The following is a 15,376-nucleotide window of genomic DNA, read 5'->3' on the forward strand; positions in this document are numbered from 1 at the left end:
GAGGGCTGCCACCTCCTGATATCATCTTGTGGGGGGCTAGGTTTCAGCACTTAGATTTGGGACCGCCTGAGCAGCCTGTGTCAGCACCCCTGAACTGGCAGTCTTACCACCAGGCCAGGGCCCAATGTCGGGTTCCTCTACTTTGGTTGAGTGTCTCTGGATAGCTGCCTGGCTTGGGGCCCTGCTCCCTCCCAGGCTTATGGCTGTTGCCGGAGGCCTCTGGCACTGCCTGGGGAAGGGGATTACCTCTGTGTGAGGTCCTGAAGCCTGTACTCTTCAGTGATAGGCACAGGTCTACATGCGCGCAACGCTAACCCCCACCGGCTGCAGAGCACGCAGGTTCTGAGGGCATGAAGAGGGTGTGCAATGTGCAGGTTGGGCGGTACGTGGCAGGGGCCACCCTGTCTCCTCCGGCCTCCTAGTCTGTGGTTGGCTGGCCTCCTGGACAAGATCACGGCACTGTTCTGCCCCATCTCATTGTAGCTGCAGGCCTCAGTTGCTGGCAGCTTTGGGATTCTCAGCCCCTCCCGGCTGCTGTCCTGGCCAGGCCCAGCCCAGGTGCTGACCCTCTGTTCCATGTGAGCTGACACCAGGAGGTCTACTGTGAGACCTGTGGTAAGAGGCAGAGAGCAGAGTCCTTGCCGCAGGCCCTGCCGGGGCTGGGCTGGGGGCCGGGCTGTGTAGTGGGTGATGTTTCTGGTGAGCAAGTGACCTATGGGCCACCCAGAAAACGAGATCATCCTCCCTACTGGGCTGACCCAGAAGTGAGCAAAAAGGCCTCCCCCAGCCCTCTGCTCCCCCTTGGGTGGGCCTGGCATGCCCTGCAGGCTGGAGGGTGATGATCCACCACTGCAGAGGAACTGCGTTGGTAGAGTGACTGTCTTGCTGCCCTCTGTGCCCTAAACGCTGAGGCGGTCAGAACTTCCTCCTCCTTGTGGGCTCCATCCTCACAGGGTTGTGGGCACGTGAACTCTCACAGCGTCTAGGCCCCATGGGGGATCCCCTCATTGCCCACATGTGGCACACCACCACATGTGCCATCAGTGATACAGTGCCAGGTAGCTGTTGTGGCACTTATAAGGCAGAAGGAGAGGCCTGCACGTGGCTCCCAGGGCCCTGCCCCATGCCTCATCCCTGGCTGGCTGAGGTGTGCCCAGGGGACCCAAACATGACTTATATCCACTCCAAGAAATGTGCTGTTGTTGGCCCGAGGGTAAACATTGGCTTTGAACCCTCACCCTGCAGTTTGCTAGTGCATGGCCTTGCTGGCTGCGGCAGCCATCGGCCTCCTCTCCTTTGGGTGAGATGACGGCGACAGCAGGTCTGTGACCTCCCCGAGGAGAGTGTGTCTGATAGCTTAGAAAACTGAGCACGCAGGGGCTTAGGAGATCCGGCTGTTTGCAACTGCACACAACCCTCCAGAGTTAATCCACTTCAGCTGCATGGGGATCCAGGCCACTGGCTTCCCTCCAGCAGTGGGTCAGTTCTAATAATAGCCTGCCCAGGCACTGTCCCTGACCCTGGCCCCACATAACTCTAAGACTGCAGGGAGATCTGGTGCTATTTTCAGATGAACAAGCAGATCAAGGTCATTCCAATAGAAAAGCAGGAAGAACTGAGGCCTTGGGGTTTGTTACCAAATAGATAAACAGACAGATACCTGTATCCCTTGCTTCCTATGTTTCCCGCATACTGCCACTGAGCTTCCAGGGACAAGCAGGCCTGTGACCACCTCCGAGACAGAAGCCTCTTACCTGCACACCCTGGGCTGTCGGACAGGACTTCGGTCTGCAGGGAGGCTCTGCCTGGCCTGGCCAGGGATCTCTAGTCATGTTCTCTGCATCAGCCACTCAAGGCTCTCCTCATCCTTGGTCTCAAGTTGCCTTTCAAAGCCCTGACAGCCCTTTCCTGGCCCCAGGGGGAAGGGCCTATTGTCGGAGAGTGGAGTGCCCTTGACCCGGCCCTGGCAGGGGATGGTGGCCATGTGGATCTGTCTGTCCAGGCTCCCAGCTGAGAAGGGGGCCTTGGGCATAGCATCACATTACCCCTGGGAGGTTGGTGAGGCCGGGCTGGTGGCGGTTGGGCAGGGAGGGGAGCTGGGCTGGCTCTTGCTCTCCCTTGTTGACTGTGGCTCCTTACTCGGTAGGGCCAGGCCGCACCTGAAGAACCTGCACCCACCACCGAGAGCTTCGAGGACCTGGAAGGCGAGCTTCACTTTGCGGGGCCACAGGTGGCAGGGACCTCCACAGACTTCTCCGCGGCCTCCACCCTCGACCCACTGGCTCCGTCCTTGAATCCTGTTCACAGTGAGGGTCCGGCTCCTGCCTATGTGGGCAGTGGGCCCTTCAGGGAATCTGGCTTCCCGGGCCAGGCGACTTCCCCACTGGGCAAGGTCAATGGCAGGCTCTTTGCAGACTCCAGAGACTCGTTCTGTGCCATGGGCAGCCAGCGAAGGTTCTTCCACCAGGACCAGTCCCCCATGGGGGGTCTCACAGCTGAGGACATTGAGAAGGCCCGGCAGGCCAAGAATCGCCCCGAGAGCAAGCCCCACAAGCAGATGGTGCGTGTGGGAGGGCCCCAGAGTGGCGCTGGGGTGGTCCCAGCTCACAGTGGCACTGGGGTGGTCCCCGCTCACAGTGGCACTGGGGTGGTCCCCACTCACAGTGGTGTGGGCATTAGCTTCCCTGTTGGGGATTTGCCCTGGTTACTGGGGCCTGGGGTACTCAGGAATGGAGACATTGGCTGCCAGGCTGAGCTACTCCTGGGCAGCTGCTGGACGGTGGGGGTGCAGCAGGACCATTGCAAGGCAGATCCTGCCCCCTGCTTGCTACTTCTACAAGGTCTCTCTCTCTCCCCCTCCAGCTCAGCGAGCGGTCTCGGGAGCGGAAGGTGCCAGTTACACGCCTTGGGCGGCTGGCCAACTTTGGAGGTAAGGTGGCCATGTGCCCCTGAGCCAGTCCTGAGACACTAGCCCTGACCAACCGCTGGGGCCTGCATGGTGGTGGAACGGGTTGGAGCCACAGCGAGATCCCAGAGAGGGCACTTGGGAAACAGTGGGGCATTGGCCACTGCTGGTGTTGGCTGGTGGGAAGCGTTTTCCATGGCTGGTGACACGGTTACTAGGTTCCAGCTTGACCTCAGCTGATCCCTGAGGCCAGGCAGCAGTGGCTGCCTCGCTGTGAGTTACAGCTTCGGCCGCTGTTTCTGCCTGTCCTGTAGTCAGCTTCTTTGGAAGCCTTCGCAGGAAGGAGGCCCCCGGGTGGGCAGGGGTTCCTCACTGGGACTCCTAGGTGGTGCTTCTGTTGTGCCTTGGAGACAGCTGTTTGGAGCCAGCATGCAGCTCAGCAGTGGAATGACAGCCAGTGGGGTGGCCTGAGCTGCAGTGACTGAAAGTCGATTGCATATACAGCAGTGCCATGAGCTTCGTTGATGATTTTCTTTGGGGAGTTGTGTAGCCATTTTATCCAAGAGGCCAGCTCCCCTTTTCTGTAAATCACAGTGTACTTTTGTACAGAAGGTTTATAGCTGCTATATTTACTTCTATGGCTTTATATTGTTTATCTACTGCTTATTAACTAAGTTTGAAAATCACCGGCCTGGTGGCCTCCAGTGGTCTAAAGTCCCCTGAAGATGTGGCAGGCTTTTCCCAATGGCTATTAGCTGGGTAACCTGTCTTATTAAAATAAAGGAGGGACTCTTCTGTCCCCCATGAGTTTGAGGGTGGGAACGATTTTCCTTACACCTGATCTCTTCCCCTTGCTGTAGACCATGGTGAGCCTCGTCCATGGATCTGAGTTTGGTGTTTAGAACGGGGTTTGGTGTTTAGAAGCGCTGTGTTCCGTTCCTGTGGGTCGTTAGAGCAGGTGGAGCAGTGTGAACAATACAATCTATTTGGGAAGAATGGAATGGAAGTTTGGTGAGTTAGACGCTGGTGGAGCACCACAGTCTTGATGAGGCAGGACAGTCAGCTCCTCTGGGTTAAGGAAGACGCAGGAGCTAGAAAGGGTAGCTCCGTACAGTGAGGGTTGAGGGCGCTCTTCGGAGGACACAGTGTGGGCAGGTGGAGGGAGGAAAAGCCCATGTGTTGGCAGGAAGGTCTTTGCCTGCGCCTATGATCACTGCCATGCTTGGGCTCCTGGTGCTGGAGCTTAGCCCACAGGTGTGACCAGAGCTGTTTACCTGGTGGCTCCAGCAGTTGATAAATGATGTTGAAGCCTGGAAGTGGCAGGATGGCAGCAAAGAGGAGCCATGTCAGAAATGACATACTGTTCAGTGTTTTCCTGTGCCAGAGGTGAATTCTGGGCCTTCTTCACCAAGAGTAAGTGGGAAATCGGTTGAATGGGTTAGGATCAACATTTGCCCCCGCCCCCTCACACACAAAAAGATAAGTAGAGCTGTATAGAAAACATCAGAATTGATATCATAGATTGTTAGCAAGAATAACACTTATTGCAAAAAGTGTGTTTTGTTTCAACAGTGTAAAAACTATATAAATGTTCTTCGTTGTCATGGTAATACATGGCTTCCTGGTGAACCACTGCCCAAATGGTTTGAGGTAACCACCCTCCTGTGTTCTCTAGCCTCTCTTCATCTCTGCCGTCAGGGGTGAGATGCTTTGGAGTAGACACAGGCTGCAGAAAGGTTTAATGCTGGCAGTGTGGGAAAGGCGTTACTGCACAGCTCAGAGAGGCCGAGTGCCGGAGGAACACAAACCTGTGTCGCAGCAGGTGCCCACCTGGGTGGAGGTGGAAGGCCTTTCCAGTTTCAGGGGCTCATTTGGATGAGGTGAAGGTGGTCATCAGCCAGTTGTTGGCTACGGGTCGTTGTGACTGATCAAGGCAGGGTGATCAGTAGATTTTGGATTCTGTTGAAGAATGAAATGGAAGGACTGTGTACTGGGTTTTGAGTCAGAACTGAGTTTTCAATCATTGTAATAGTAATTATAATAGTAATTGTAATTCCAACTCTGCTTCCTGTGTGGCCTGGATCCCGCTTTGGTTTCTTTCCTTCTATAAAATAAAGTCTTGCTATTAACTCCAGATGTTGATGTTTTGGTAAATGCCCAAACATCAAAAATTTTTCAGGAAAAAATTCTGACATTGTTGGATCTATCAGTCTGTCTGGTTTGGTTTGTTAATCACTGTGATTAGATACTCAGTAATTGTTTGGTAAACTTATTTTCTGTCTTGTCCTTTACATATCAGGAAGTTATGTTGATTTCCTCTAGATTTAGATTCTTACATCCTTATGACGGACCTCTTTTTTTCTTGTGCTGCTTTTAATCTGTGAAAGCCTTCCTCTCTGATATTATTTTAGATGTATTTCAGATTTTTTTTTTTGGTTAATGTTTGCATAATATCTCTCCTTTTATCCACTTTAATTTTTTTTATGGCTGTAAGGTCTGTCTTTTGTGAACAGCATATGTAATTTTTTTTTTTTTGCATTTTAAGCAGAGACTGATAAATAACCCATTTACACTTAATGCAACTGCTGATATATTGGAGCTTATATCTACTGTCCTAGTTTTTGTTACTGTTTAACTCATAAGTGCTATTTTTCCTGTCTTTTTTGAGTTCATCAAAACTTGAATTGTTTGTTACTTTTTAAGTCTGGTTTCCTCTATTGTTCTTTCAGTGACAACTCTGAGGTTGCATTCTTGGGGTGTTACATTGGGAGTGATCATTTCTGCTACATTCCCAATTGTGCGGAAGTCCTCGAGGCTCCTTCAGATCCGCGGCCCCTCCTCTTCTGTTAATGTGGTTGTGCGTTTTACTGCTTCATGCTTCATAGCACACATATTGACTTGTTAGCCCTCTTAAAATCCCATTTCTTCATACAACTCATGTGAATTTAGAATTTAGGTTGACTCACATATTTGCCCATTTTCTGTTCCTTTTTCCCAGTATTTCCATAATAACATTCAGTATCATTTTCCCTAACACTTTTCCTTTTTTCTTTTTTAAAAGTTTTTATTTGAAAGAAAGATTTTAGAGAAGGAGAGAAAGGGAGAGGTCTTTCATCCAAAGGCCGTAACAGCCAGACTGAGCCAATTTGAAGCCAGGAGCTTCTTCCTGGTCGCCCTTGTAGGTGCCGGGGTCCAAGGACTTGGGTCATGCTCCACTGCTCTGCCAAGTCATAAGCAGGGAGCTGGACTGTGATGGTTGCCATGGTTAACAGAGGAAGGCAGAACCTGCTTCCAGCCCAGCCTCAGGAAGGGACCTTGGAATTCTGGCGTGCCCCACAGGCAACAGGGCACTACAGCACCAGTGACTGACTCAAACCAGTGTCTCCCTCCACCTGCTTCAGCTTCTGTGTCAAGAAGGGTTTAAAACTCCCCGGCATGTCTCTTCCTGGCTCCTCTTCTGTAGCTCCCTGTTTCACGTCTATCTTTCTGCTACACAGGGAAGGGAAGCCCATGACCCCAGTTCCCTGGAATAGGGGCCATCTAAATTCTTTTCTATACATGGTTGGTGTGTTCCTTCCCTGGCGACAGGCAAATCTTACAGATTGGAACTGGAGTAGCCAGGACACGAACTGGCACCAGTGCCACAGAACAGAGGATTAGCATGCTATGCCACTGTGCTGTCCCCAGTTTCCTTTTTTCTTATAATGCAGGTTGTAAGTCATTCATTCAGTTTTAATTTGTGTGAAAATGTCTTTGTCATACTTTCTAGAAGCTATTTTTGCAGGATATAATGCTTCATGCTGGGCTCTGTGTTTGCCTGCATTCCTTGACTACAAAATCTACCTGTGGTAAAAATTAAAAGCAGCACAAGCATTGGAAGGGTGGACAAAGGTGTAATCCTAAAACTTTTGGTGAGTTAAGAACATTTAAAACAACTGCTGCCAACTGTTAACAATACTTTATCTTTACTTATTTAAAAGGATACTCTGATAATGTGGAAACACAAAGGAGAACTTCCCAAGATAATGGATACTAAACTGAAGAATAATCCAGTCTGGTTAAAAATTCACTGTCCTTGCTTCCAGACATGGCTGAGACCCAGCTGTGGCCTGCCGGGACCCTTTCGGCCATCTCTCAGTGGTGATGCCCCGAGATCCCATGGCTGGCCGCAGGGCAGGCCTGGGGGACAGTGCTCACACGCCTTGTGGCAGCCCTGAGTGTGCTTTGACCAGCTGGCATGGCACTGTTGGCAGGAAGTGCAGAAAGGCCATCCCAGTAGCTCTCAGCTGACCTACTCCACCTTTCCTTTAGCACCAGCCCCTCGAAGTGCCGTGAAAGAGATGCATCCTGGGGTTGTGAGAAGTTCTGCCCCCCTGGCACGCATGCAGGCATGGGTCTTGGCTCTCCAGAGCGTTCAGCCTGCCTGAACACCACCCTCCCTGGAAGCTCTGTGTAGGAGCCGGAGCCTCATTTTGAGGACGCTACGTCAGGAAACTGTCCAGGTGCCCAGGGAGGGTGCGGTGCTTACTGGTCTAGAGCCCAGGCCTCCAGCCTACTGACAGGTCTGAGGCCACCCCGACTGGGCTTCTCTGCAGAGGGCCTGCATGTCTGGGTTAGTTCTTCCCACGCCCTGGTCCCCTTCTGGGAAGCGAGGGGCAGATGCTGAGAACCTGTGGGAACAAGGCCTGGAGGCAGGCGTGCGCTTCCTCCACTGCTCCTTCAGCCTCCCCTTCCTCATTCCCCTGTCCTCCCCACCCCAACCTCTCCTCCACTGGGGCTGGGGGCTGTTGGAGGATATAATAAGACAAGGTGAGCCCTGTCCTGCTGCCTTTTCTGTGTGGACTTGGTTGCCCTTTGAGTGCAGAAGGGCTACTGGATGTGTTGGTAAAAGTGGGACCTGGGAAGGTGCTGGCTCTCGGTCAGTGCCAGAGGTGGCGTGGAGGTTGATCTTGGATACTCGGGCATCCCCGCCCCTGCGGCTGCACAGAAATGCCCTTGAGCCTTGCTCTGTAAACAGGTAAAGCCAGGGCCAGGAGGGGACGGTCACCTGCTTGTTCCGCCCTTAGGCACTTGGGGAGGGCGGCTTATGTTTTGTTCTTGTTATCCTCTAGTGTCAGTCTGGGTTGGAAGCCCAGTGACTGTTCAAGGTGATTGTGAGGACAGGCTATTGTCATGCACACACACAATTCTATGTGCTAACATATGTAAGGCAAATTTTACTCAAAAGGTGACAACGGACATGTGTGTGTACACACACACACATTACAGAAGCAGATTGTCTGACTCCTGCAGCCACACTCTTCAGGGAGAGGGAGGCCAACTTCACCCAGTTGTTAGGCACTTTTCTAAGCTCTGGCTAATGTCTCCAAGTGCAAAGCCACTGGGCGTGACATGGCACCTCCACAAGTTCCAAGTGGACTCAATATCCATAATTTCATGCGCCTTCCTTCCTGGTCACGGATGAAGGAGAGAAGGGGCTCTTGTGATTGACAAGTAGGAGGATAGAATGACCCGTGGGCGGGGCAGGTGCTGGCATGCAGATGGCCCCAGCTCATCCTGGTGGCCTGCTGGCCCAGGAGAAGGAGAGAGGGTCCTTCTTGCCTCTGATAATCTCTACACGGATGTCAGGGAAGAAGGGGCCCTAAGCGTGTCACCCTGAGGAGACCCACAGCCCTGGCTTCTGCTGGCCATGCCATCTGTTCTGCTTCCTGGGCTGGGAGGGAATGGTCAGGAACTTTCTTGGGTGTGGTGTGCCAAGCCAGGTAGATTTATTTGTTTAGGCAGAATTAGAGAGTGATCTGTTATCTGCTGGTTCACTCTGCCGTTAGTGGTTGTGGTTAGACCTGGCCCAAGCCAGGAACCAAGAGCTCCATCCGGGTCTTCCACAGGGCAGGGGTTGACACTTGGATGTCTTTGGCTGCTTTTCCAGGCCTGTCAGCAAGCAGCTGGATAAGAAGTGGAGCATCTGGAACTTGAACCAGCACTCATGGAATGCTGGTTTTTGAAAACAGTGGCTTTTTGTGCTGTGTCACAGTGCCAGCCTCAGGGGGTCGCTTAGAGCCAGGATCAGAGTTGGGGAGAGGCATGCAGTTGAGTGGTGGCTGAGGTGGGGCATTTTACATGGCATGGGTGTTGGGTGAGCCTGGGCCTCAGGATGGGGGTCCCCACGAGGCCTGGGGAATCCTGGGGATTCGTCTTCCTGGCATCACTTCCAGATACCCCCTGGGTCTAGGTGAAGGAAGGGCTTGGCTGGGATTCTAAGAACTGTATTAGGCCAGGGTCAGCAGCTGGGAGGCGGGTGAGCGGGGTTGATTCTGTGTTCACTGGAGCAGGAACAGTGAGCTCGGGAGCCCCAGGGCATGTTGCTGGCTGCCCGCTGTGGGCAGCCTGTTTACCTGGCAGTTGGTAGCACCTAGCTTGGCGCTGGGCTGGTCCTGAGGGGACATGCAGGGCCCCAGAAGGAGCTGGAGGCCACCTCTGGGGATCCTTGGGTGGGGATTGCTTCTTAACAGGTGCTTGCTGCTTCAGAGCTGGCTCTGCCCAGGAACCTGGAAATGCCAGGGAGCCATGTGACAGCCTAACAGGGTGGTGTGGGCTTGGGGTGTATTAATTTTAACTCCAGGCTCTTGTCTTGCTCCAGGATGAGCATGCTAAACGCTGACACATGTAAGGTGCACATAGCGAAAACAAATTTTATTCCCAAAGGTTAGAAAATGAACAGGCATGCATGCATGACCATGGGCTGTTCCACACAAATACCCATTATGAGTGGGCAAGGTGGTCAGAAGATCACCCGGGAGGTAGGGGGATGTGTCCCCAGGCAGTGCCTCCAGCTCTGTGGTTGCTGGTGGAGCAGAGGCCGTCTGCTCCTGGCTGGGGGTGCTGCAACCTGGGAATTACGTGGCACCTAGGCAGGCACGAGTTGAGATGCAGAGGGATGCCATTGTAGTGGCAAGGGTGCCTGCTGTGCTGAGTCAGATGGTGTGCTGCGTGGGGTGGAGGTGGGCAGGCTGCAGGAGTTACAGTTTAACCAGTGGTTGGCTTCTATCCCCGTGGCCAGTGCCCGCCAGACCTGGGGGAGGAGAGTGGTTGGAGAGAAGACATTGAAGGGGCCTGCCACTCACTTCCGTTGCATCACGCCAGGATGTCCTTGATGCTGTCACATCTATGCACTGTTGCTAGGCAACTGGCTTCTCTCTGGTTGCCAGAGCGTGATGTACCATGCCCCAGGAACCAGCAGCCATGCTGAGCATTTAAAGTGAGGCTGGTCCAGAATGTGTGTGCCATGAGCACTCAGTACACACCAGAGTTTGAAGACCTAGTGCACACACACAAACCCATAAGACATCTTTAATAGTCCTATGTTGGTTTCTGGTAGAAATGATATGATTTGTATTTTATTAGTTTATCTCACAGGCTACTTCTTAAAGTGTGATTATGTTGGATTTGCATTAGGTTCCTTTGGTTTGGCCCAGATGCAACCATTCTGAATAGAATTAATAACAATAGCAAACACTTTGGTATCACTGTCATGTGTCCAGCCCTATTGGGAGTGCTCCACTGTGAATTGTTGCAGCCTTAAGCAGCTGGTGATGTGGAGTTGTACTGCCCTCTAGTGGCAGGAAAATATATTGCAACAATGTCTCATTTGAAAAGTAGTATGTGGGCACACACTGCGGCGGACTGGTTTATGCCCCAAATGGCTGCAACAGAGACTGAGCAGAAACTCAACTGCTATAATACTCTGAAATTTTTTTTTAAAAAAAGGTTTATTTACTTTGAAAGGCAGATTTAACAGAGAGAGGAGAAATAGAGATCCTCCACCCGTTGGTTCTCTCCCCAGATGGCCTCAGTGGCTGGAGCTGACCCGAGCTGGAGCCAGCAGCCAGGAGCTTCTTCTGGGTCTCCCATTTGGGTGCAGGGAGCCAATGGCGTGGGCATCCTTTACTTCCTTCCCAGGCTGCAGGCAGGGTGCTGGCTCAGGGGTGAAGCAGCTGGGACTCAAACTGGTGCCCATATGGGTAGCCAGCACTAGTAGGCTAAGGATTAGCTTGCTATGCCGTTACAGAGGCCCACCAAAATAATTTTTGTTTTCATAGATTTTTTTTTATTGGAAAGATAAACACGGAGGAGGAGAGACAGGAAGATCTTCTATGCACTGATTCACTCCCCAAGGGCCAATCTGAAGCCAGGAGCCAGGAGCTCTTCCGGGTCTCCCACACAGGTCCAGGGTCCCAAGGCTTTGGACTGTCCTTGACTGCTTTCCCAGGCTGAATGGGAAGTGGAGCCACTGGGATAAGAACTGGTGCCCATATGGGATCCTGGTGCTTGCGGGGCAAGAACTTTAGCTGCTAGGCTACCATACCAGGCCCAAAATGGTTTTTTGAATTGAGTTTATCTTATTTTGGTTTTAAAATTTATTCAAAAGGTTTTGTTTTTCCCAACATGTTCATTGTTTTCATGATGAAGAAATACATAATTATTGTAGAAAATATGGAAACAGGTGCAGGTATCTTTGCCTCTGAAACAGAGTGCCCAATGCAGACTCACCTGTGGCCTGGGCGGTGGTGCTGCCTCCTGCCTGCCCACCCGCATTCCTGTCTACTCCCAGTGTGTCACCTGGAGCCGGCCGGGAGGGGCTTGCAGGGAGATGGACTCTAGGGAGGCCTTGCTTCTTGTGCAGGCTTTGCCTTCTGGCTGGGCTCCTCTAAGCAGCTGGGCTCATCCAGCAAGTGTGTGGACAGGGCCATGAAGAGGGTGTGGGGCCTCGGGGCCTCATAGAGCTGGGAGAGCAGAGCATGAGAACTGTGTCCTGAGGCCCCTAGTCCCCGTGACCTTGCCTGGGGAACACCTGATCTTCAACTTTTCTAAAGCTTCCACGTTCCACCAACAGCTCCTTCACATTGCTGTTTGTTCACCAGGAACGGCATGCACCTCTAGAACCCTACAAGATGTTGCAGCGGTGGCTGTCCTTGGCACACGGGCCATTCCTGGGCCAGCTTCTTGTTGCTGCTGTGTCCTTTCCGCCGTATTTCCCAGCGTCTGTTACTTTGGGGAGCACGAATGCCCCGAGCCTGGAGGATTATCAGCAGGGGGAGTGGTGGTGGGGTGGGTAGGGGTGCATGGAGCGTCTAGAGCCCAGCTCTGCACCTTTCCCCTCTTTCCAAAGCCCTGTGTGTTGGCCATGGTCCCTACATGCAGCCTAGCTGGTTCTGTGCATGTACTCAGTGCTTCCTGCTCCCCTGCAGGTCTGGCGGTGGGCCTGGGCTTCGGGGCCCTGGCTGAGGTTGCCAAGAAGAGCCTGCGTCCTGAGGATCCCACAGGTGAGTGCCCTTGGCCGGGAGGGGCATGGGAGGCCTCACCCGACAGCCTCCAGCAGTGCCCTGCACCCCTCACCCTGGATCCAAGGCCCTGCTGGGCTGGGAGGCTGTTCTTGCAGGCGATTTACCCGTTTCAGAGGGTCTGGGGTTCGCAAGCCAGGCTCCCCTGGCCACCCTGTACCCCAGAGGTGCCTCAGTAGGCCAGAACCTCTGCAGGGTCCTTCTGCTCCTGCACCTCCCAGGGTGGGCCCAATGCTTATCTGTGATGTTGCTCTGGGTGGACAGCTGTGGGTTAGGGTTGCTGGTCATGCATTCATGTAGCCGGGGTTCTAGTCGCCTCTTTCCCGCAAGGCTGCTGGTCCGGTCCCTGCCCCAGGGTGCTCCAGGTGAGGGGCTGTGGGGCGGCAAGAAGCTCACTCTAATGGGGCACAGAGAGGCCACATCTGCCTGATAGGCTGTCCCAAGTGCAGCGCAGGCTCTGGCCCGGCACCTCTGCCCTTCAGGGAGTGTCACCTTGGTCCATCTCCCACCCCTGCACACTGATGTGCACCGCTGGCTACACCGTGGTCCTGGGCCAGGCTGCTGGGGGAGCCTCCTGTTGGCTCACAAACTGCTTCCCCCTGGTGAGCAGGGCACTGCCCCACAGGCCAGTCGCGACTGGGCTCCAGCATACAGTGTATCCTTGAGTGAGGACAGAGGATTTGGCTGGGTATTTTTAGTGGCCAGGTGGAAACCTGGAGAGACAAAGCTGGGGGCTCTGAGAAGCCAGGCTCTGCCTGGCACATCCCTGCCCGTGCTGGCTGGCCTCCTGCCAGCCTCACCCCAGGCAGGAAGGAGGCCAGGCAGGCTGAAAGGTCCCCTGGTATCCCTTGTTGAGGACACTGATTCGAGGCTGGGAGGACAGGGGCCTTCCTGGGCCGTTAGCCTTGAGGATGGCCCGGCACCCCCAGCTCTTCTGCAGCTCCGTGGCACCTGGGAGGACTCAGCCCAGCCCTGACCAGCTGACTGAATCCTTGCCTGGGGCACGGTGAGAGGCTGCCGGGAAGACCCAGCCTGGGCAGGCACTGTCCCCAGGTCTCTGGATGACCTTGAACTAGAAGTGGGCTGCCTGTGGCCATGGCCTTTACCCCTGCATTCCTCTGCTCTTCCACCTCTCACCAGGGACTTGGGGCTTCAGCAGGCACGCTGAGGGCTGCCTTGGCTGGGCTCTGGCCCTCTAGTGCCACCCAGGGCAGGGGCCTTACATTGCCTCCCAGCTAAAACATATCCACTCCCTGTTCCCCCTTGGACCCTATCCTGCTGGCCTGGAGTCCTGGGAGTAAGCCCCCTACCACCCTGGTCCTTCCTCCAGGAGTCTGCAGACAGCAGGCTGCAGCTCAGGCCTCTCGACCTCAGGACCTCAGGCAGCACACCCTGCCTTGGTAGCTGGGGCCAGGCCAGACACGGCCACCTCTTCTGGCCCTTTACTAAAACCCCAGGCAGACCTATGGTAATGCAAGCTGATGCAGGCTTCTGGGTTAAGTAGATTGACAGCACCCAGGGAAGAGTGGTGCTGAGTGCCCTGGAAAGGCAGAGACCTGGGGTTGCAGGATCCAACCCTAGAGAAGGATAAGCTTGATTTGAGGGCGGGCTGATCCAACAGTGGGGCAGGGCCCTTGAAGCTACAGTGGGCCCCATTGCTGCTGTTGGCTCCTAGGACTCATTCCCCTGCACCTGTCACCCCTGGTGACTGGACAGAGGTCATGGCAGCCTTTGGGTCACATGTGCCAGGGCCTCTGGGGCTCCCTGAGGCCAGGGCTCCTGCTACAGAAAGTGGCCGCTTGGAGGACGCAGTGCATTTCCTGTGGAGGCAGGCTGAGGCCTGGTCAGGACAAGCCCCAGCCAGGCCTGGCTGCCCACCTCCAGCTGACTGTGTTCTTGCTGGCTTCTCCCTGCTGCTAGGCACTGATAGCAGGAAGAGGCTGTGCTGTAGGTCAGCTCCTGTGTGCTCACCTTAGGAAGACGCTGGAGTAAGGTCTGGCCAGCCCTGACAGACCTTCTGGGGAAGGGCCCTGGGGTGTGGAGCTACAGTTGCATCCCTGGGCCTTTACATGTCCAGGAGGAAACTGAGGCCACCAGGGCAACTTAGTACTGGGTCTTGGTGACACTCCCAGACCCCTGAGTGAGTGCTGTGGTGTCCCCTCCTGCCCACAGGGAAGAAGGCCGTGCTGGACTCCAGCCCCTTCCTCTCAGAGGCCAATGCTGAGCGCATCGTGAGCACACTGTGCAAGGTGCGTGGAGCGGCGCTCAAGCTGGGCCAGATGCTGAGCATCCAGGGTGAGTGGCTGGTGGGGCTGTTCAAGTGGGCAGCAGTGGGCAGGGACACAGCAGCTTACTGTACGACAGCTCCATGGGCAGGGCGTGGGAGGGGGCTAGCGGGCAGTGTCTAGGCACTGGTTCTCGGAGCCTGCACTGCGTTTTGATTCGACTTGATTTGCTTCTCCCCGGGTGGCTCAGTAACCTTGCCCTGATTCAGTACGGCTGGGACACCCAGTCCCCACTGCATGCCGTGGGCAGCTGGTAGGTGGCACTGAGGACACAGTGACGGGGTCCTGAGGTGGGGAGGCTGGTCAGCTCAGTGTGGTCCCAAGAGCAGAGCTGGCCTGGGAGGGAGCCTTGGTCCTTCCAGAATTGCTCAGTGAAGAGTGACCACAGGGCAGACACTGAGGGGAACATGGGAAAGCGAGTCTGAGCTTGGAACGGAGCAGGTGAGAAGACGTGGTGGATTGTCGCAGTTGGGACAAGACTTGGCATAGGGTAGCCTGGTGTGGAGCAGTAAGTATAGAAAGTGTGTGGGGTCTCAATGCCAAGACTCCAGGAAGTCCGCAGGTAGTAACCAACTTGTCTGAAGCAGAGACCCAGAGACCGGGTGGGCTCCGTGCTGCTTCCCGAGGTTGAAGTGAGCAGGGCAGGGCAGAACTGTGCCATGCTGGGCTGCTGTCAGCAAAGCTGTCCCAGGGAATCCAGCAGAGTCACCAGAAGTGCCTGGAACAGCTCGGGCTGCTCTGCACAGTAGAGCTGCAGGTGGGAACACATGGCACAAAGCGCAGAGGACAGTATTCCCTAGAGGCAGCTGTGCGGTGGACACTTTCAACGTTTTAGTCTGAATTTC

At 54.4% G+C, this 15,376-nt stretch overlaps 1 protein-coding gene across 1 annotated transcript in view; it reads left to right on the forward strand.

The window, feature by feature from the left end:
* Nucleotides 1-15,376, forward strand: part of COQ8A (coenzyme Q8A) — a 40,004-nt gene that overhangs the window by 19,778 nt on the left and 4,850 nt on the right. Inside the window, exons 3-6 of the mRNA XM_040967968.1 lie at nucleotides 2,147-2,560; nucleotides 2,863-2,929; nucleotides 12,154-12,228; nucleotides 14,419-14,541. Coding sequence (XP_040823902.1) covers nucleotides 2,147-2,560; nucleotides 2,863-2,929; nucleotides 12,154-12,228; nucleotides 14,419-14,541 — 679 coding nt within the window. The remainder of the gene's footprint in view (nucleotides 1-2,146; nucleotides 2,561-2,862; nucleotides 2,930-12,153; nucleotides 12,229-14,418; nucleotides 14,542-15,376) is intronic.

Source organism: Ochotona curzoniae, unplaced genomic scaffold, assembly GCF_017591425.1.
Source record: "Ochotona curzoniae isolate NIBS_2020 unplaced genomic scaffold, NIBS_Ocur_1.0 scaffold_4683, whole genome shotgun sequence".
Taxonomy (NCBI): domain Eukaryota; kingdom Metazoa; phylum Chordata; class Mammalia; order Lagomorpha; family Ochotonidae; genus Ochotona; species Ochotona curzoniae.